This window comes from Struthio camelus, chromosome 3, assembly GCF_040807025.1.
Source record: "Struthio camelus isolate bStrCam1 chromosome 3, bStrCam1.hap1, whole genome shotgun sequence".
Lineage (NCBI taxonomy): Eukaryota > Metazoa > Chordata > Aves > Struthioniformes > Struthionidae > Struthio > Struthio camelus.
The window spans coordinates 102,251,229-102,274,123 of NC_090944.1; the positions used below are offsets into that span (position 1 = coordinate 102,251,229).

Below are 22,895 nucleotides of genomic sequence, written 5' to 3' on the forward strand. Positions count from 1 at the left end.
ATTAGACAGGGAGGAAATGACAGGTCTTCAAACCACCAATCTATGTCAAGGCCATTTTATTTACATTTATTCAACATACACACAGAGATGCAGGTTCTAGTATAAGAAAAGTCAGTAAGAGTCATCCAACACGCAAACTGGACAATTTACCTTCTGCATAATTTGTTGGGAACTGATCCTTTCCAATAAGCCCCAGACCGTCCTTACTGTATCCCTCCCCTTTGTAACATGAAAAAAAAACACATCAGAAAAGAAAAGCTTTGCTACCTGATTGGAAGATGACAATATCTGACTATCAGCCTAGGGAATGAGGCAGATGCATGGAAAGACTGACTTACAGAAAAGGTGGTGCAATATTGATATAGTCTTATTAAGAGACCACTTAAATTTAAATCGAGGGCTGTAATTGAGCAAAAGCACACAAGAATGTGAGTAAGTTGCTTGAAAGTGAAAAACTCATTAGGATCACAGTTCAAAAACTGATTTAGTCTAAAAGACATTTGTTTCAATGACAAAAACTGTGAATTAGAAAAAAAGAAGTACTTCTAGTCTAACCTTCTGAGTATTAGTGTTTTGTACACCCAGAGCAAGCCAAAAGGAAAAGTTATCCCTCCCTGATCCCATGTATTTTTATTCTAAACAGAATTACTTGTGCGTTTTTTGTTTTGTTTTTCATTGCAAAAAGAATTAGGAAAAAAGAGCCTCATCATCCAATTATTCTCCTAAGCAGGTTGTTCAGTTGTACCTAGCGAACGGAAAGTAAGCAAGGTTAGGTGTTTTTCATTTGACAAGGTTTCTCTTTTGAAGTTCTGAAACATTTAAAAAAAAAAAAAAAAGAGGAAAAGTTGGGCAGAAGCTGAACGAACTCCATCATCACACTAAGTTTTCTTGAAAGAAAATCTAACAGAAAACTCAAATACCACCATCACCACATTCCATTGCCAGCTTCTTTCCTTTCATTCTTTATTCAAGTCTTTTTTCAGCACTTACTGTCTTAGCAGCTGTCGTCCTTGTTTCCATATTAGCTGACTGTTTGGTTGTGGCTGAATCTCCGTTTCATTCCCTTCATCTGAAAAAGATTATTTCATTAAAAACATTTTGTTCCTATTTTTAAAGACAATGGCCATCCAGTTAAAAAGATAAATGCGGCTTGCCTTTGAATTATTATGACTGGTTTAATAAAAAAAATAAAAATTCAAAGCGTCAAAAATCAACCAAGAAATAAAAAATGCACATAGTATGTAATTATAGTACAACCTACACATAACAAAGACTGTCTGCTGCATCCAACTGTATGAGAGCAAGTTCTGTAAGTCATCAGCGTCTTCCCTTCCGTCTCACATCCAAGGCAGAAATCCCCAACTTACTCTTACTCTTTTTTTTTTTTTTTTTTTTTTTTTTCCCTAAAGGGAATTCAGGCACATGAACAACCTGGAGTTCTGTATTTGCATTAACCTTTCAATATGATTGCTGCTCATAAAACTTCAGCTTGAACACAAACCATCTTTAACTGTTAACAACACCTAACACAACTGCTACATGGTATCTGTTTACAAGCTTTATTATCCAATCAATTTCCTTAATTTTTGACCATACAACATGTACCCGTCAGACATACCTGCATCAAACATCTTTTGTGGAAGAAAGGAGAAAAAATACAGCAGAGTTTGCTTGTTTGCCTTTTTTTGCCTGATAAGCTCCTGAACAAATTTTCACCACACTTTCCACAACCACAAATCTGGATCCAAACAACACACAAAAATTCATACACACAAAAAATCATGTGGCTGTTCTGGAAAAATCCTATCTAAAGGCTAGCTACCAACAGCTACAGATTCATCCCGCATATAGTTTCATACTACATGATGGTTTTGGTTTGTTGTTTTCAGGGGAGAGGCTTACAAATAAAAGCATATGCTTCCCAAGATAAAAGATCTTGGTTTGTTATCTACAAAAGTCTACACAAAACTTGAAATCCTTGTAGTCCAAACATTAAAGGAGGAACAGAATTTTTGTTTATGCAACAAGACTAAGAACCAGAAAAACCTGTGGTGTAATCCTATGAATAACTCAATACGTGATATAGGAAAGTTACTCTGCCTTACTGGAAGCCATTTTCCTTCAAAAGTTTGAATTAAAAAAAATACCAAAGAAGCTGTCAAAGATTAATCAAAATTCATATGGAGATTTTTTATGCAATTTTATAACTGAACCATATTAATTTCATCCATCTCAAGTTCACAAATCCATTCAATAGCAACTGTGGGAAATAATCAATTGCACAATGGATCTTTTGAACACAACTGAGCACAGTTGGACCCAGTACACAGCTGTCAAAGCTCACGCTACATAAGAACTAAAACAAGACTAAGACAAATCTGATCTAAAATTCCTTTTGAGAGTGAAAACCTTTCATTTGAAGGCACTGTTAAAGTTGAAAACATCTACAGGTAAGAATTCTCTTCTGCTTAGTCTCCTCAAAACTGATGACAGCTCCTCATAACAGCAGTTTATGGATGAGAACGAAGGGATTTGCGATACAAGCATATAAGGGCAGATGATCTCATGAGAGAGAGAAAAATCACATCAGGATATTAAACTCTTCCTTCAGAACTGTATTCCTAGGCTCTTCGAGAGACCATAGAGAACAACAACAAGGACCCATTTAGAAGTATTGCTAGAAACATTTCAACATTTTTTCCTGACTGGGTAAGGGGAGGTAGGGGGAAAGGTCAAGTACCTACTGAGGACAGCTCCAAAGGAGCATGATAACAAAGTCTGGCTCTTAAATCTGCATCTTTAACCGTTGCAGATTTGATATAGAGCAAAAATGCATTTTCCTGACAGCTACAAATAAAATGCAGTGGGATAGATCTGAATAACATATTTTTAACAAAGCTAATTACATTAATATTCATTTTGCAGAAGTAGTGCAGTGGCATCGGCTCTGCTGGGCAAGCCAGGCCTTGCATTATGCTTTCTCAGCTGAAACCCTGAGCAACATGCTATAGCTGCGTTCTGAGAAAATACAAAAACAAGGAACGTGATCTTGGCACAATCAGGAGAAAGTTTATTTGTGGTCTAATACAGATAGTGTCTGCCACTTGAGTAACACCAGATTAAACTATTTCTTCAGTTCAGGAAATGACTGTGATATGAATAGGAAATAAAATTCCTCAAAACTTCATTACATCTTAGACAGGAAAAGCCTGGTGTAAAATGTCATCAGTTGACCTTTTTTTTTTTTTAAACACATTCTGAATCCAATGAGATAAAGAGATAACTGTGACAGTAAACCTGGCCATCCCTTTCACAAACCAAATGACAAGAGTTGAGGTCTGCAGACTGTCTCTATTCTTCCATTACGTATTGGTGGATCTAGTTTTGTTCCCGTAGTAGAAGTATCAGGGGACTGAGATGAGAAGGAGGAGAAATAGGAGGTGATTTTTTTTCCAAGGGCTTGACCTATACCCATATTCTCATACCCCCTATTTCCCCCCCCCCCATGGAGGAAGGGACAGGAGGTAGAAGGAGGGAAGAAAGGAAGTAATTTCACTTCCTAATACCAACTGTTCAGGACTTAAAATCTATTTTTCTGAAGTAATGAGATGCAATTTCTGGAGAAACAAGCATGGTCTCCAGAAACTGAGGTGAAAAGTGGCTCTGTCACAACACGTCACTGAAGTTTGCTGCATACATTTCCAATGCTCGCTGTAACTTTACTTATAAATTCCCTAATCTCAGATTCTTACTTATTTCTAATTTGTGTTTTCATTATTTTTTTCCTGGAATCCAGGGGAGGTAATTAAACAATCACGTAATACATATTGCATGTCCTCTGCTGTTAACTTTTTCATCTAAAGAATTATTCATAAATATAAGGATTCTTATAGCTATAAATCCCTGTCCCGAAATACTCATTCACATGACTGAGGAAGAGAAAGATCATTCTCTCCAGAAGCAGTAAGGTTTTTTTTAAATTAAATTCACTTGATTTATTAAGAGACTTTTAGAGTATAATATATATTTTTGATTTTAGATATGTTTAATAGTCATTCTACCATTAATGATCTTAAGAGGCATAACAAACTGCATTGTTACTATTTGCATCTTATAATAGTAAAATATGGCCTTCATTAATTACGTCTATTTCCACTAAGTGGCTTATTTTATTAACACTATCATTTCAGCACTTGCAGAAGCTGCAGTTAAGCTCTTACGTCAGCAACAATCTCATTTTCAATAAATTCTTACCAGAATCGTAGTTTGGCGGCTTCATATCTCCCTGATTCAGTTCTGTGCCATATTTTAATTTGTGATATTTAGCCCTGAAAGAAAATAAAAAGAAAAATAAAAACAAAGGAATCTATAAGCACATTTAAGGGATATCTGTAGATCATAAATGTCATCTGTCCTCACTAAAAAAAGCCACCCCTTCCTTCCAGGCTGGAACAAAAATTTTAAAAATGAAGTAATTTCATTAGAACTTGAGATACATACTTCTTTGCCTAATTATTTCTTCCAAAGGTCGGCAAATATTTGCAAAGTGAATAACAACAAAACACCCAGATCATTAGATACTAGATTTTACAGAATGTTTTTGGTACAGAAAAGGTTCCTTCCTCACGGATATGTGCTGCTCCTCGCTTCTCCCATTTTGTTCACTATCACTCAACTACTAAATGCCTTTGTTTTGTTTGGCAAAACGCTACGCTTGCCAAAAAAAGCAAGCCCTCAGCAAGAATAGTTTTAAATTAGATTCTAGTAACGGCAGAGGTCCACCTATAAGTTTCTCCAAGGTGCTAAATCTGCTGCCTGACTGAGTTTAAAAATGGAGATTTTTCTTTCAAAAATATTTAGCCTACAGAACTAGTATGTAATAAGCCCCACAGATCATGCTATATGATGTCAGAGTAACTACAAAAAAGAGAAAGGCCTTTTGATTTGAAAAGCTTCATCCTGCAGAGTCAGTGCCTATACACTTTAAGGCACACAAAATAATGCCACAGAAGTATAGCATTGCAAATACAAATGTAAGTTATTAAAAAAGATTCATCACAATAAACGGAAGTCTTCAACACAAAAACAGAGAGAGAAACGGAGGCAAAGAGAGCTTTGTGCAGTTTCTCAGTTGCTTCCTTCTCTCACGCTCGCAGTAACTTCTGACTGTATGATTAATTTCAGCCAAATATGAAAGCTTAGAGGACTCAAAACCAACTTCCATACAAATTGATAACTATGTAGAAAAGTAGCACTCATACTAGTTCCCACCTTGAATAGAAGGCAAGGAATAATTCAGGGAATACTTTACATGCAGCTTGGCAATAGCGGAAGGACCGACTAGCTCGCGCACACACACACGCAGCTCCAATGCAATCGTACTGAGATGGGCGAAAGGAGAGAAGGTAAGACACCGGCAACGAAAGACAAAGAAAAAGGTAACCCCTGCATACACCAAGAGGAGAACAGGCTTCGTTAGTTCCGCTGCTCATAAGGGAACTCTTCTGCTTTAAGCTTGTTGCCTTTTTTGTTGTTGTTGTTTTAAATTACAGGGTGTGATCCTTCATAACTGCACGAAGCAAGAAGTTCCACCAAGTTAGAGAGACTGCATCAAGAGTGACTGCAGATAATGCTCTCAAGTTACCTGTGTCTCTTGACTGCTTCTGGGATACCTTCATTACATTACTGCTGTGTTTTGTTTTGCCTTTTCCTATTTCATCAAGAAAGCTCATTACTTCTAATAAAACGGTGCTGAGGGAAGCGATGTTTGGTAATTTTTATGCTTCAGTATTGACTGTGCCAGTTTCCTACCAATTCAGCGGCACTTCTATTATAATAAACATCCCATTTAACTCTGGATGAGAAAAGTAAGTGCAGATCGAAGAAAAGCCTCTTAGGTACAGCCACAGAGATAGACGAAGGAACTGACCTCCTTCTCAAGAGTCAGAGCGCTAAGCTCTAACTCGTCTGAGCTACAACCAGTGAGGAAAGGAGAAAAGATGCAGCTGAAGTGTATTGCTAGCGGGAAACGAAGGAAAATAAAAAATATTTTGGTTGGTATAGAAAGAATTACCAAGAACAGAACAAAATTAAAGCTGGACACACAACTGAAATATTTCATTTTTCAATTATCTGTTCGCTACAGCTCACAAGCAGAGAGCTGTTACCCTGTAGGCACCTGCTTTTTAGAACTCTACTTCATTATTCTTCAATAATATTGATGTTGCGTACACCTTTTTCTCCCATCACCACTAATGGAAAAGAATGACTGATCAAGAACTAACAAATCCCAAAAGCCTGTCACTAACTCAACAACTCTAAACGCTACATTTTGTCAAAAACTTAAAAGTCTTCACGTAGACTTTATGCAAACATCTTTATGCACCAATTCAAGTGACACTAATATTCAATCCATTCTAACTTTGTCTTGCAATAATGAGCAAATATTAGCACTTTACTCAAACCCAAATTAGTGACATATGCTACACTGTGCTCCTTTCCTCCAAGTAATTTCAGAGAACAATTAGTTTCATGGCATGAGGCATTTGTTTTCAGCTCATGGTTCTTACATAAAAATCACATTATGCTCTATTCATTCACCAATTTTCTTATCAAAGTTTGATTAACAATTTTCAGTCTAAAAACCAAAAGAAAATATTTGGTAGATTAACTGAACGAATCATTCCTTATACCTTTCCTATTCTTCAAATCTCTCCTGTTTTCCAAAATTTATCTTAAAAAATAATGATAACAACTCTGCAAGTTTGTAACTTTTTTTTTTTTTTTTTTTTAAGTTTTTCAGTACATTTATTCAAATCCATTAAATTTGCCTACGCTCCTTTTAAAAGTTTTTTGGGGGTGGCCCCTTTAAATCAATAGTAATGTTTTATGTCTGTCTTTGTATTAGTATTTTCCCCCTCATTTAGCGGCGTTATAAAATCAATTCAATAAAGTGAGATTATTCAGTCCATCCACATCCTCATCTATTAGTAGTGCAGTTTTTTTGAAATTGGTTCTTCCCGCTAATGTAACACTTTTTAAAGCCTTTCTTATTCTTCCTTACTTCAAAAGCATAACCTAGATTATGTAGTCTTGTACGTCACAGGCCCTTAAATTTGTTTCATGACTAAGGTCCTCTAAGGTTTCCTCCTTTGTGTGTCACAGGCAGAGAGACTAGCAGAAATAGAGACCCAACTAAAGCATAATGTCCTTGCAAAGACAGACAACTGGATAAATGACAACCTCAAAAAAGTAATTCTTACTCTTAACGTTGCAGGGAAGTTAAAAAAAATAAAAAGCCAAAGACCGTTGCCTGCAGAATATGACAGAAAATCCAATGCCAAACTCAAATCTGAGAATTCATTAGTATGAATTTGAGTATCTGAGTCAGACATCAGCTAGATGTGAAACAGGATCATGAGTACCATGTCAGAGTACTTGAGCTGGTGAACCCATCTCCAGCTGTGGTCAGCTTCTGAAGTTTAGAAGAAAATAAAAAAATTACTATACTTAGCTAACAGTGCATCAGGGAAATAAATTTCTGCACTCCTGCAGAAAACAAGTATAGTTTTAGTTTTGGGAACTTTCTTATGGCAGAGTTGAAAATGTCACACATACGAAAGACAATCCTCTTCTTTCTAAAGTATAGTAAGGAAAGGGATGAGCAGAAGGATTCAGACTCTAAGTCTAGAAAGGAGTCTTGACAATTCAGTTTCACATATGGCAATCAAAGACTAGCAAATTTCTCACAGAATAAATTTTAACTTTTTAAATATATTTTCTTAATATAGCTTATTCCCTTAGAATTGTTATCATTTTCGAAAGAACTAGAATTTGTTATACTTTGTTCATTTGTTTATACTTACCCATTTCTACACCAGTCAAATCTCTTCCCCACCTCTCATGCTTAATTTCTCAATTTCCTCAGAAATCTTATATTCCAAGTAAGAACAGATTGAATTTGACCCTCTACAGTTCACATTGAACTCTAGTTCACCCATCTCAGCTGCGAAATAATTTCATACCATAACAAAGCACAACTACATTATTTTTTTCTTCTAAATCATTATTCAGAAAAATTAAAGTTCCTCTAATCTTTTTATCATCCAGTCAAAAACAAAGACGATGGGTTTGGGGGTTTTGGCAGGGGAGGGGAGAAGGGCGAGGGAGAAAAACCACAACAGTATGTGTTATCTGAAAGTTGTTCAACCTTGATAACTTAATTTCAATTTCTGCAAATGAAATCTGAATTATCAACTGTATGCAGAGAATGAAGAATTACTTGCAAGTAACCACCTTGAGGACACACAACGTTATAAGAGTCACTTCCCATCTGAAAACTGGCTTTGCGAGTTGTTTGGAAGAGAGCTATTTTTGGACTGTTGAACAATGTTACCAGGTAGATGTAGTTACTAACACAAGGATGAACATTACAATTGCTCTGGCTTTTGCACTTCATTACATAATTCATCTTCTTTATTATTTTCGTTAAATCATGGGTCTTCTATGCAAACAGTGCATAGAGACGTTCAATACGGCTGCTGCAACACTTGAAAAGTGGATGAAAAAACTGCTAAGGGCTTTCATCCTTCTAAATTTCCTACGACTGAGAGCAATGAAACTCTTCTGAATACTCCACAAAGAAACAAATTTGATTTCAATCAAGAAAGGCCATTATTTCTTGGAAATATCTGTCACCAGACCTGAAGCATCTGATCCAGCTGTGCTGAGGGAGCCTGCCAAAACATCCGTAGAAGACCTAGGAGTCGCCGCCAAACCAAGAGACGTAAACAAGACAGACTGCCAGGAACAGCACTGTGAGATATTCTGCACAGGGGAGAAGGCGCCAGCCTTACTCTGATGAGACACACAAGTGCAGAAAACAACATAAAATTAAATCAAGTGTTTCTAGACACATGGCTCAAGAGTCAAGTTCTTAGGTTAAAATTTGTTAAGACAGGAAATGAGCTAGACTAGGTTACTAAATTAGATATGTACTTGAGAGAAAGAGTACTGTATTTCAGCTAGCTCCTGAAAATGCAGAGGAAACAGTGCAATTTACTGGTGATGAAGTAAGTATTGATAAAGTAATAAAAAGTAACCCTGAAGTATGAATGACAGACTTACACTGCGATCTACTGGATGTTAACAAAACTACATCAAAACTGCTGTTGAACAAACAATAGTGCTTAATTATTAACTACCTCCAAGTTCTTTTCTATTTAGTCTATTAAGACTCTTTAGCAGAAATAACTGGGTTTCCAGACACAAACAACGAAGAGGTAATCTTACAACGACTGATGTAATGACTGAACATTACAGGCAACTACATTTGTCAGAAAAAAACAACAAGGTGATTCGTGAGTAACCCTCATTTTCTACCTTTCCCACTATATAATTACGTGAGTGCCATGAAACAGAGAACAACGACTGCTTGCAAAGTTTACTATTTGTAAGGATCGGAAAAAGAAGTGCTAAACAGCCACCACATAGAACAGCAGCTCAGAAAAGCACGTATTTGAGAAAAACAGTGTCACTCATTTCTTGGTCTTGGTTTCCTGAAGGTGCTGCCAACACACACTCCACTGGGTCACAATTGGATATTCTGCCCCATTATTAATCACCTATTTCTTTCATCTAGCTAAGAAAGCTCTGGTGCACTGCAAGGGCAGGGCAGAAACGAAGGAATGCAGGAACGCTTCCTCGCCCCCTCCCACAAGCACCACCCTTCGCAAAACTGGCCAGAAACGTTTTTCTCCTACCTTGTAGGACCTCATTTTTCAACTCCGAGATGCCCAGTGGGAACACTCAGCATCCAAACTGACTACTGGCTAACCGGGCTAATGGCTGATTCAGGAAAATGTTGGGAAAGAGAGCAATGCTTCCAAGCTCAGTATCGTGCCATGCCTTTAAGTATCAAGCAAGAACACTTGTTGGGAGACATTCCCAGCAGAAATACAAGATTGTTTCTCCATTAACTGGCAAATAGAACCCTTGTTTAAGACCGCAAACTGTTATAAATAGCTGTCTTCAGCACACACCATTCACAAGCATTAGATTTACTTTAAAAAAGGATTACACCCCCATCCAGGAACTGTCAAACTGGATCAGACCAGCTGACTGTGTAGTTCTGCGACCTGAGTAACTGAGGCTAACACCATATATCGCAGAAAAAAGTGCAAGAAAAATAAAAGATACATACGTAAACCCGCCAATAAGAAATCACAAGGAGTTTTTCCTTAATCCTGAAAGCGACTGTTCACAATCTGTAACATTAAGGTTTCAATGTCTAATTTACTGTGGATCTTACCGAATACAACTGGTGGATATTTCTATTAGCAATACAGAAGCGTGTTTTTTTTTTTTTTTTTTTTTAAATCTGACAAAATCCTCAGCTTCTCTAATAGCACAAGGAGATGCATTGTATTTATGCAGTCCGATAATTTTGCATAAATTACTTCCTAATTTAACTAGTTTAGGACTTTGAAATATTAGAGGTTTCTCTAAGAAACCAGGAAGCGCTACCATTTTTTGAAATACAAGAACAGAAATCTTCCTGCCCCTGTACTCCTTAGAGCATATCTTTCTTTGCACAAGAATGTACTCCACTGCCCCGTCTCCTTTTAGAGTGACTCTAATCTTTTTAAATTACTCCTCAAATGTAAACCTTTCCATCACTAGAAACTGCCATCTCCATTATGCATACATTTTGTATTTCTATAGCAACTTGATATAAGATCAGTGCCATAACAACACCTGGGTGAGAAGGGGATACCTTAGGTGTTCGTCAATAGCATTGAGGCTACTGCCATCCAGAAGAACAGGTATAGCTCTGTGCTAGTGGGCTGAAGTGGTAGCTACTGGAAAGAGTCGACTTTGATGGGGTAAGGCATGTCTCAGGTGCCAAAGTAACCCATATAAGATGGCCAAACCTAAATACAATACAATATGGTGATGTGAAACAGGACTGTTAGAGTCCTTTTTTAGTTTCTCTAGCAGAAGTAGCCTATTCTTCGTATTTCCAATGTTATTTCTAGTAATACAAAATATTTAAAAGACTATTTTAGTTTAAAAAAGTAGGAATTATCTGATGGGAAAAATGGTACATAAGTAATGGTTGCTTTGCAACTGTTTTACAAATATATTCTTCAGTCAAACATTTTTAAAAGACGTTTTACAATAAATCCAGCTCTAAAGTACATCAGATGAACAAAAAGACTTTTGGAAACACTGTACACTAGGGAAAAAAAAAAAAGGTGTTTGGCTCAAAAATGAGATTAATAAGAGAGTATACATAACACTAAAAAAGTAAAGAAGTAGGCTAGGAACGTCTACTGAAATTCCCATGAACAAAGAAATAAACATTCAAATAACTGATAAACACAACGTGTTCCTTGTACGCAGGTAGCCTTCAAAAGATATTCCTGTACAGTATTTTCTATCATATAGAAAAGGGTAAAAAAACTTAGCAAGGTTAAAAACTAGTAATTACTATACTCAAGACAGTTTCAGCTATTATTAAACAAAGCTAGAACTTTGAACAGAGAGAATACATGGTAAATGTGGGGTATACTCTATGCAGCTAGGTGGAATCACCTAACTGAAAGAAAGTATTCATCACTTCTAAACAGTATTTTTTTTTTGCACATTTTTGGGATGCATACAATGTTAGCTATTGTTTCACAAGCATATGGAACATTTAGACAACTAGCTTTATTTAGTGCAACAATTTTCATTTAAGTAGTTGTCAGTTGGAGATCTAAAGATGGATACATTTGCCTTTATGTTAACAAAAACAGGAAATATTTCTTTTGTACACATTTAGAATTTCTGCATGGTGTACTCATTACTAAAGCAGTGTACCTTTCTTGTTTAAGTGCATATTCCAGCATTTTGATTCTCCGCACTAGATCCTTCTTCAGATTTTCTTGTCCCTTCCTTTCGCCTTGAAGGAAAGCAATCTGGGCCTGCAAAAGACAGTATTCAACTTAGAAAAACTCGGAAGGTAACAAACTGTTTCCTCAAAATCATTCCACCTAGCTTGTAAGTGTTACATTTTTTTCCTGAGTTATTTTTGCATTGATTTACAAAGTCCAGAAGCAACTGGCTTCGCGTGTTTCATAAACATTAAATGCCTAAACTGCACGCTCCAAAAATAATACAAAGATAAAGAAATGCAGCAATTTGAGTTTGACAGAGTTTATTTACTCTCTAAACATTCAATCAAAGATAACGAATAGATATAATAAGCATACAAAAAAACTTCAGCAGACAAAAGCATTTACCAACAAAACGCAGGGAGAATATGGTAAAGTAGTTCTGTCTACTCACTAAAGTAGTATATCACTAGTGTACTGCTCTACAGATAAATTAGATACACGATACTAGTCAAAGGACTGAAGTACAGCAAGTTGAGCTTAAAAAAAAAAAAAAGTTTGCAACAGAGTGCCAAGCATTCTCTGTAATACCTACTAAAACTGGTTAAAGAAAGCTCTCCAGAAATAGCGAGAGAAAAAGGGAAAACAGGGAAAGGTATTTCAGTCAGGGAAAGGAGGAGAGAAATGGCATAGAGGTAAATAAAAGCCCAGTGGAAGACAGACATCTAACCTTTCTCGACTTTCAGCAAAAAATAAGTACTTGGTTGCCTTTGAAAAAAATCTCCTTTAAGTAGAAAATGATGATACATGCACAATAGTCATTCCTAATCATAAACACAGAACTACCTGCCTTTGTACTTGAGGCTTAAATCAAACCCATTAGAAAACAGTGGGTCCTCGTGCTTTCACAACTCATGAATCCACGTTTGGACAAAAATACCTATAGGCTGTCACCACTTCACACCTCACCCTCACCTGTACTGCCATCCACCTGCCATTTTCAGTATCAGCAGCTTTCTGCCACCTTTCTAGACAAGTCTGTAAAATATCTGTCCTATCTCTTGAGAAGCATCAACAGGATAAAACATTGCTGGTTTAGAACATCAGCTGCTGAATGTGAAGACCAGTAAACTTTTCATTCATATAAATTCACATTTTGGGACTGCAGCTGGTATTTTCTGTAGATACTACAGCCTGCACCAACCTCCTAGGGAAAGCTTAGGAGAAACAAACAGCAGTGTCCTTTCCTCATCTGCCATAATCTTCAGAGTAGTCACCAGATGTCTTTTAAGGTCAACAAACACAGACAGACACCTCTGAAGGATAACTTACTTGATTTTAGATTTTTACTCAATGACAACAACAGCGTCCATAAACGCCACTTCCTTCCCATCAACTACAAAGGGAACGCACACAAACTAACTCAGTTGAATTTTGGAGATCAGGCCAGATAAAATCTCACTCTAACAGGTCATTTGCAGGCGACCACCTATAGCAGCTGCTCCAAAACATGATACCAACTGAAGTAATTCCATCGTTCAAATACTGCCAGGAACGAGCCTGACAGACATCTGAAAAACCCTTAACTACCAGTCAACCAACTACAGCAGCCAGTTTAGGACAAGTGAAAAACACTGGCTGCTCTCCAATGAAGTCAATCTTCACCTTCGTTTGTGGAAATGTATTTGGCTTCCAAAACAACCTCAGCTGAATCAAACCTCAGCTGACGACGTCTTTCAGAGGGCCTTTGTCACTCTGGCGTCAAGCTTCTCCTCACTTAATGCTCAAACTAGCATGAGCGACAAACTGGTTTTGGTGCCATCACTTCCCACACCGAGAAAATTCACTGTGCAAGAAGCATTTCAACTTAACAAGATCACTATCCCGCTCAGTAACAACAGGAATACCCAAAGCAGATACATTTGACTTTGTAACAGCTGTACAGACATCCAGATTAAAACACATACATTCATACACCCGGTAATTTTTCTGCCCCTGCCTCCAAACAGGCCCAGTAGAAAGAAACTAGTGCCCTTCTAACCAAGAAAGTGAGATAACATCAAAGCACAGCCGGGGGGGGGGGGGGGGGGGGAGTACAATGTTATGTAAATGCTGGAATGCAAAAGATCATCCAATGACATTAGGACACGACCCAAATTGATGTATGATGAGCCCTGCTGTCTGCAAGCAATTTCTAGCTAAGACAGAACTGACTAAACAGGCTGGAACGAAGCATTTCTCTTTGGCAGGTTGGCAAGTGACAGCCAGCGAGAGCCTGCCTGCTGCCCTAGGCTCACCAAAGGTCAAGCACTAACAACTAGCAAAGTTCTGGCATTTTCACGAGAACAGCTGAGCTTAAACTCTTCCACTGCTAGCAGCCTAGACAAAGGGAAAAAATGCAACTTAGTAGTAGTCTTTACAACTTACTTTTGTAAGAGACAGACAGAAATGCACTTGATTAAATAGGACAGTAGTACACAACTCCTCGATGCTAACATGAGCACTCATTCACGGCATGCTTCTGATACGCAAGGCCTCGTTCTCTGACTGGTTTGACTAATCATTTGAGAATCTAAAGTTAAAGCTATTATCATAAACTTCTTAAACATGTAAAATAATGTTCCTAACTCTACTGCTGGGAAAAAAGCACCTCTACCTTAAGATTCAAAATGAAGGAATGGGATTGTCTTCTGTCTCCTTGAGGCGACTAGAATGCTATATATACTTATAGCTACATATATATAAATATATATTATTATACATAATACAATATACAACATTATATATATATTATACAGGAAGGAAGACAACTGGAAGAAATATCAACCGATGTCTGGCCATCTTTTATCCTCAGTGATATGTCAATGATGTTATTGATGTCGTGCAGTTTTTCTTGTGCCTAAACTTTCAAGAAATCCTTGTATTTACTACTCAGAAAGTATGCAGCAGCAGCAGCAACAGACAGAAATTAATGATGCAAGAGTTGTCTGTCCAGTCCTACTCAAATTTATTGTCAGAATCCTTCATGGTTACTATATGCTTTACAGAGAAGCAGGGTTTTTTTCACATTTCAAGAAATAGACAAGCGCATCACAGGGCTCAAGAATAATTTGTGCCCTTTTGGTGGGGCCCGTGAAGTTTCTAACATAGTTAGAAAGTTTCTAACATAGTTAGAAAGTTTCTAACATAGTTTGCCTGCGCTCCTTTTAGGGGAGAATCCTTATGTCCAACACACCCATTATTTTTCAGTGATTCTTGCTCTGAAAATGAGAACGCGTTCCTTTTGTCATTTTCATAACATACCAAATACAAGGGGACCATTCCTCTTCTTTCTCACAGGACATTAGAAACCCTTATCCTCCTTCTATATAAGTACTCAATAATCACAATTAAGTAAGCCTCAGTAGACAACAAAACATGAATTATGCATGTAGGCTCAAAGTTTTATGTCGCTATTTAAGAAATTCTTAATAATACTGAGATTAAATGATAACGTACATGAGGACAGCATTAAGAGAATAACTGAAATCTTACATTAACCACAATACTTAGCAGTCTACATCAAAAGCATATTTCACTCTTTACCATGCTTGGCCATTAACTGAAAATGTGCAGAGGAACCTGCATGTTTATACCATAAATGAAACAATATATAAATGAAAATTTAATAAATAAATTTACATCTCAAAAAAGACAAATTACAATATTTGTAAGTCTTGAAATGATTTGGTGATAACTCTTAAGTTCATCAACTCTGAACCTAGAAATCAAAACATCTGGCCAATGCCCAGATGTCTGTGCAAACATTTAAAACGTAAGCGGTCAGGGTGTTAACGTGAGGTAAAGTACAACTGTGCAACTAGAGTTTGCTTACAATTCCACTGCAAACCAAAAAAATTATTAATAAATTTAGACTGCACAGACAGCTTCCCACTATGACAACTTTACTGCAAGTCAAATCTTAAGTCTGAACTACCTGACACAATCAGGGGGACACTTTCATTTTGAATAATCTGCAACGCTGCTTCACATTTGTGCTTCGGCCACTCCTGGGAAGGCTTGCCAAAAATTTCAAGAATTCACAAATATGCCTCAACAAACAGTTTTTCTGACAAGTGATCGTCTAGCTAAGAAAGTTAAAACGCATCAAACTTGTGAGCTAGTCATCACAAATCTAAGCAGCCTATGGGGATCATGCAAAAAACCCACATTGTTTCTTGCCTTATGGGTGGGGCGCACAGTCTCTATAAAGCACTCGGGCCCTGCTGGCTCAGCAGAGAAGAAGCAAGGCAGCTGTAACTTCCAGTTGCTTCCAAATTAAACGCTAGAAGTTACCGCATTACAGCTAAAGTTGTGCAATTAAAGTCAAGAGAGTTGGGGGGAAAAGAATATTAGGATGCCTGGAACAATCTATTTCAGCTACAATTGTACAGCCTGACTTTTCCACTAAAATCTTTAGTGAGATAAAGTATTATTAACTGCAACAGAAGTTGGAAGTTTCATGTGGATTGGGCCCAAGTTAATAGTACTGTAAGGATCTCAACTATTCCACATATTAACTGTGAAATTTTAAAAGTATCATTCACTTTTAAATTTAAAAAAAAGGGGGGGCGGGGAAGATCTCATGTACAACAACATTATAGTTTTAAGAGATTCCCAAAAAGGCTCTGAAGGTCACATTGCCATGAAGTGATGGCACACTTCAAGAAGGTTGAGGCGATACTTTAGGTAGCACTGGGTTAGAAATAATACTTTTAATAACCTGTTGCCTTCCTAAAATAGGTTTTTAATAGTCATAAAAATATAATAAAAAATTTTAATTGCATCTTTATAAATTAAATCTGGACTTCACCACTCTTGAAAAAATAAACTGAAATTTACTCGTCCTGGAATCATCACCCATAATGACATAGATGTTAAAAAGTATGTTATATCTCCACGCCTTTGTAGGCTGACATCTTGACATTACAGAAAAGCAGACTTAAAAATATATACTTACTTTACAGGAAAATGTTTAAAAAGAAATCATGCTATGACTGTCACAAACTATTCCGGTTTAGTATTAACTTCTATCAATTCATGACTTTTAAAGCTACTCCAATTTAAAAGGTGATGTTTCAATTAAGACTCAAGAACCATGAAAAGCATTCCCATTTTTCTCTTTAAAATATTTCTCTGAATATTTTAGAGTAAGCCTTACTTTTCAAATTTATGGGCAGTTGAAGGGCAACAGAAGTCATTTATCAAAATAAGCACTATTATTAAGACGCACAATTCTGTAACTCAACAATGATGTCCACCCAAAGTCGGGTGGAAGAGAGAGAGGGAAAGAAGAAGGAAAAAACTCTGAGAAAAATATTGCAGAAAGTATGCAAATAGCTAAAATAACTAAATGATGACAGATGAATCAGCCTAGAACAGTGGTTCCAACCGGTCTACCAAGATTTACCAGTATGCTTCTGCAGGCTGTTAGGTGTGCTCAGGTATTTTGCATTGTAGTTCCCTCCCTGAAGTGCTACACTTTAAGCATATTTGCAAATAGGTGCCAGCCGGTATGCCCTGGGGAGCAGGGCAGAAGAGGAGGAGGGTGAGAAGAAAACAAACAAACAAACAACCTAAAACTCAAGTATGCCTAAAAGCTAGGTGGGGAAGGGAAAATATCAGTGGTCTAGTACAACTGGCAAACAACTTTTCAGGCACCACACTTGAGAAACTTTAAAGCGCCCACCCATAAATGACCTTTGGATTTTCAGTTCCCAGTCCTCTGTGAAAAGAGAAGCTAGAAAGCTTTTATGAGCGCCTACAGCCATTTATAAGAAAGATAATACAAAACTGAGGTAGGGCCATAAACTGAAAAAAGTTTGAATTCTGAACTGTATCCATTACGGTGGGTTACGTGAGCCACGTAAGCCTGAACTATTACATTATCATCACACTAAAGCAAACTTTTTGCCCCGTATTTCAAGATTTGAAACGTGATGTAGATCAAAGGGGTCCAACAGGCAGCCTACGGAGCAGCCCTGGCCACGAAGAGGGTTGCAGGAGGCATTGCAGCCTCCTGCCAGGACAGGACATGACGGAGAAGTGTCACACAGGAAGCCCACACTGCTGTGCAGCAGGAGGAGCACCTAGCATCGCACACGCTTAGTCCAGTTTTATCATCAGCATGCTCAAACTGGAGGATGCTGCCTTATGGGACTAACAAATAGCACAATCAGCTACTGGCAAATTATTTTTGCTGAATTTCTCAGAGGTGCCTCAAAACTGGCATCAGCCCTAAGCACTTTAAAAGTTGAACCATGCAAAAGAGATCAAGCGTTTAGCTTACCATAATAATAAAGTTGAGAAAGTTATTTCCTTAAATTAAATATCACATTGTTTCCAAATAATTTTTTGAAGAGATCAGGAACGTAAAACTCGTGATAGATCATCCAGAGCCAAAAATGGTTTAGTAATTTATACCTAGCAACACCTTGTTTAGTAACTTAAACATCTCAACCAACAGGACAATTTTCCTTTCTATAATTTAGTGTTTTACTAGGTAGATCTCTTCTCCGAAAGACAGTCTATGCTTCACCCAGTATTTAGTAGTAGCCTTTCACTATTCTAACAACTGGAAACATTAGAGTGATTGCCGAGTTAGCCAAGTAATACATATTCAGCTTATTTAATCATTCTTCGTAAGACAAATTCTCTTTAGCCCTTCAATCATTTATGTAATACATTTGTTTAAGTGATGAGCACTTTATAAGCTCATCATATTATAAGCTGAAGTCTAAACAGCAAAAGTGCAAATATAATTCCTTTCCGTCTACTGCACAAGATGCCATAGAGAAGAAGGTAGTGTTGACTGCTGTTGCCATTCCTAGGTAAGTGGCTTGTGGTCCACATTTAAACTAAAATGATTCAAGTTCACCAGCTGAACAAATTACTTGGGGTACAGTAAGACAAGGGAGAACAATTCTGAAGGAAAAAGGCAGTGGCTAAGCTAAAGAAAAGTGGAGTGAATCAGACTTAAACGTGTAAGCATTTGCAAAGGCAACAGCTCGCTACTGTTTTTCAGTCCTACGACCAGGAGCAGCTACTCCTTATACACACCCCACCACCCTGGTGATCAGGGCATCAAGTGAAACAGATACACAGACAGCTGATTCTGTTCTTACCTCCTGTTTACAAGCATGGAATTGATGCCGTTTTTGTTCTGATGCTTTTGCAATCCTGCCCTATGCGACTGCCCTAAAGGGAAACATATCACAGGCTACCCATAGAAAAATGCAATCTTTCTACACTGCAATCTCAAATTATTCTTCTTTGTCACCAGAATGGCTACTCTGAATGTGTTCAATAGCAGTTAACTATTAATAAACTCTTTTATTAATATTCAAAATCAGAAAATGATATCCAGATTAACTGAACTACAGAGCATACAGAGGAAGTCACTCTAATAAAGGAAACTTTTGTTTTCACGTTTCAGAGAATTTTTACTTCCAGGATACTGTCCGCAAAGCCTGGATCCTGAACACTTCGAAGTGATTCAGAAGATCCATATCAAGTATCTAAACACTTCTCAGCATTTCAAAACCAAGCATTTTACAATTCTTCATCTATTTCTAAGTCAGCTCCTGCCAGTCTTCAGCCAAGAAACTTAGAAAGGAGGACTTGACAAGGCCTGGCAGCCTTGTGAAGCTAAATATGCGAGTCGGTTGCTTACTGATACGTATTTTCTCACTTACAGAACTGTGTACGGAGATCAATTTCAGCTGAGACTTGACATTTGTATGGAGTTCTTCTTTTAGCGTTAAACTAAGATGAACCAAAAGTCTCTTAAGATGCATGTGATCTTCCTTTGGGAATTTTACATATAGCCTGTTCTAGAATTAGTAAATAAAGTTTCAGAGTTTCAGTGTCTACTGAAACATAGATAAAGGCTGAGTTATATTTCCAACTTCTTGTTCAAGTAGTACAAAGTTATTTACCCCCTTATGCAATGGAACTGACACAAGCTAAGAACTTAAATTGTACTCCTCGTTTTTCTGTTGGAGAAGCACATAGAGATACCAATTTAAATTATGAACATGCACTAATAAAGACATATGATGTTTTACTAACTTGATACAGTATATTAACTTGACATGAAAAAATAAAGTTTTTCACCTGAAATGTTACAAATTATTTCATTTTTACTTTACTTTAGTAGTAATTCAAGAATTCCACAACAAATCAGGAAAAAAAAAAAAATCAGAAACCCCTCTGAATCATTTTTAAAAACTACAACTTTGCGAGAAGTGTTTGTAAGCTTTAAAGAACACTTGGAGATAACGCTTTAAACGTTCGCTAAATTCTGTCTGTTCATGCCACGTTCACATTTAAAGCAACACTCTTAAAAGGAGTTAGACGCATTTAAGAAACATTTTTTGCATGTACTTAAACAAACTACAGGTTTAATAGATTCAAAAAGAAGATGAAAATCTGATGCTGGGAAAAGCTGGGACCATATACGCAATTAAAAAAAAAAAGAAAGAATATAAGAAACAGTCTCATCAATTTGTGTTTATACTCTACTTCTCTACTTTACAATAAAAACTACAAATTTCTACAATATGGCCCTTCAGTCACTGAACGTTTACTCCCACTAGTCCTCCGGTTTAAATAAGACAACTCCTGATATTCTCCTGATGAGAATATGGGGATTAGCTGCCAATCATGCATATAAGCAAACAAACAGAAGAAAGAGGTATAGAAGCTTCTCTTCTTTGCTTCCCATGAATTTGGCAACTAAAAAGTTTGCTAAAAACATTAGCAAGAGGAAGGATATCTGCTATTTACTGAGATCCATTTAGCATCATCTTTCCCAGCTAAACATGTCCGAGTCTAGTGATCAATCCATGACTGAGTCCAACAATCTTTCTTTTTAATTATCTGATGGATTTAAAACAACAGAGTTGAAAATATTGTTCTTTTGGGGTGGAGAGGAATTTGACAATAACCACTGTTTTCTTTGTAAAGTATTTCTTCTCATAAGGCAGATACTACCAGAGACTTATACAGTACTTCTGCCAATTCATCTTTCACAGAGAGTCTCAGAGATTCAGGGCACAGCATCACATTTGAAAATCTGGTAAGATATTTCTGCAAATAGTATCTTATCCTCCAGTTTATTGACCAAACCACTTGCAGCTCGGGGAGTTCTCACTTAAATAAACAGGCAATTTAATCAACTCACTGCCCATTTCTTTTTCTCTAGATAATCTTTTCATCTATCAGAATGACTTCTACTAGAAACTTAATTCAATAAAAATACCGTATCTAAAAGCCAAACAGTAAATATCAACCCTTTCTGAATCATGTAACCAATGTTCTAAAATTCACTAGAAATAGCCACAGCCATCTGTCTGATTTGCCCCTTCTCCTAACTACTTTAACTTGTCTGTCTCCAAGAACATAATCTTACAAGTTAGTAAGCATGGTATCAATGTCTGTCTTTTGCCCCGGGGGGGGAGGGGGGGGGGAAGCAAGAGGGCTGATCACTCTCACTGCTCGCTGCTATGCACCCTGATCCCCAGAGAGGCTGGATCTGACATAAGGCAAGAAATTCAAAAGAAAAATCCAACTTCTATAACCAACCTCAAGTGCCCATTTATTTTTTCCAAAATATATTCAAGAGGCAGCCCTTATTACAGCTGTTTGCTATCATTGAACCGCATATCATCTCATTTCATTAACTTGTTTGTTTATGATTTGCTTTTTTCTTTTGGCACTGCCTTACAAGGAACATTTTCAAGAAGTTGTGGAAAGATCAGCAAATTATATCCACCTATTCTCCATAATCTATTTGCAAACCTTTTCAAAGGAAAGTTTATCTAGCCAGAATAATTTCTTTCCAACACAATCTGATCAGGTCCCACCACTACAAAATATCCTGCTACTCTTAAGAAACAATTATCAGTTAAAAGAAATTGAAACTTTATTAGCAAAGAGGACAGGAGCTAGAATTCCTTAGCAGCATAAAGGGAATCTACACAAAAGAGAGCGTCACCTGTAACACTTCACTGCAACTTAGAGCAAATGAGAAATTAAGAGAAATGCCAATCAAATTCTGCAAATTGGCATTTTTGCCAGAAAAAACGGTAATTTGTTAAAAGTAAAACTTTCCACCACATACGCGTTACTTTCAAAGATGAAATTCATAGTCAAAACAAAAGCCACACAAACAAACAAAGTAGTCTGCCAAACTCAGCCAGTCCAGAATAATAACAGTTCAATAGTTTTGTCACTCCCTAGAAAAAAAACTCCTCAGTTCTCTACTCCGTGGGATTCGTAGCCAGGGGGCACAATCTAGGTCTCTCTGTCTGGCAAGTGACAGATTATTAATAAAATAAGAGATGATGTCAACAACAGAAACAGAACCACCCCCAACCCCTCAGTAAATTATGGTTAAGGGAAGACACCAATACGGATAGTAGTTCAAACCCTAGATGCCTTAACAGTAAAGATACATATTTCACTTTCCTGTATACACATAAGTCCGGCTATTTTGGGATGGGCTAGTTCAATACCTGATGAAGACTCCGAAATGCCTTGGAAACACAGTCCAATGCAGAATGTAAAACACCTTGAAGTTTAAATCAGTTTTGCAGAATAGGAAACCCTTTCTTGTCAACTCTCCCAAGCAGCTGCTAGAACTTAAGAAAGGGAAAGGTACTAGTTTCTGAAAAGGTAAGAAAATAAATAATGATACTATAAAACACAGTTTGTGAATACTAAAAGGAGGATTAACAAAGTTAGTATTTAGTTCTAGTGGCATCAAAAAGTTTATTCTTAGGACAGTTATTCAGTCCACAGGCGTGTCTGCATAAAAACAGATGTCCATGTATTGCAAACACAAGTCAAGCATTAATGGTGAAATATATAATTAGCAGATAAGCATCTAGGGGAGCCCTCTATGAATCTGTTTTCACTCTGATCTGAAATACACAGCTTATTAATGATCCTTGAACATACATAAATATTGAAGTCCTC

General features: G+C 37.1%; 1 protein-coding gene across 4 annotated transcripts in view; it reads right to left on the reverse strand.

Annotated features, from left to right (window-relative positions):
* The window catches only part of STRN (striatin), a 65,929-nt gene that overhangs the window by 39,997 nt on the left and 3,037 nt on the right, over window positions 1-22,895 (reverse strand). For all 4 annotated transcript variants that reach the window (XM_068939367.1, XM_068939369.1, XM_068939366.1 and 1 more), the window contains exons 2-4: window positions 11,863-11,966; window positions 4,255-4,328; window positions 991-1,069 (exon numbers count right to left, since the gene is read on the reverse strand). In XM_068939367.1, the coding sequence (XP_068795468.1) occupies window positions 991-1,069; window positions 4,255-4,328; window positions 11,863-11,966 (257 nt within the window). The remainder of the gene's footprint in view (window positions 1-990; window positions 1,070-4,254; window positions 4,329-11,862; window positions 11,967-22,895) is intronic.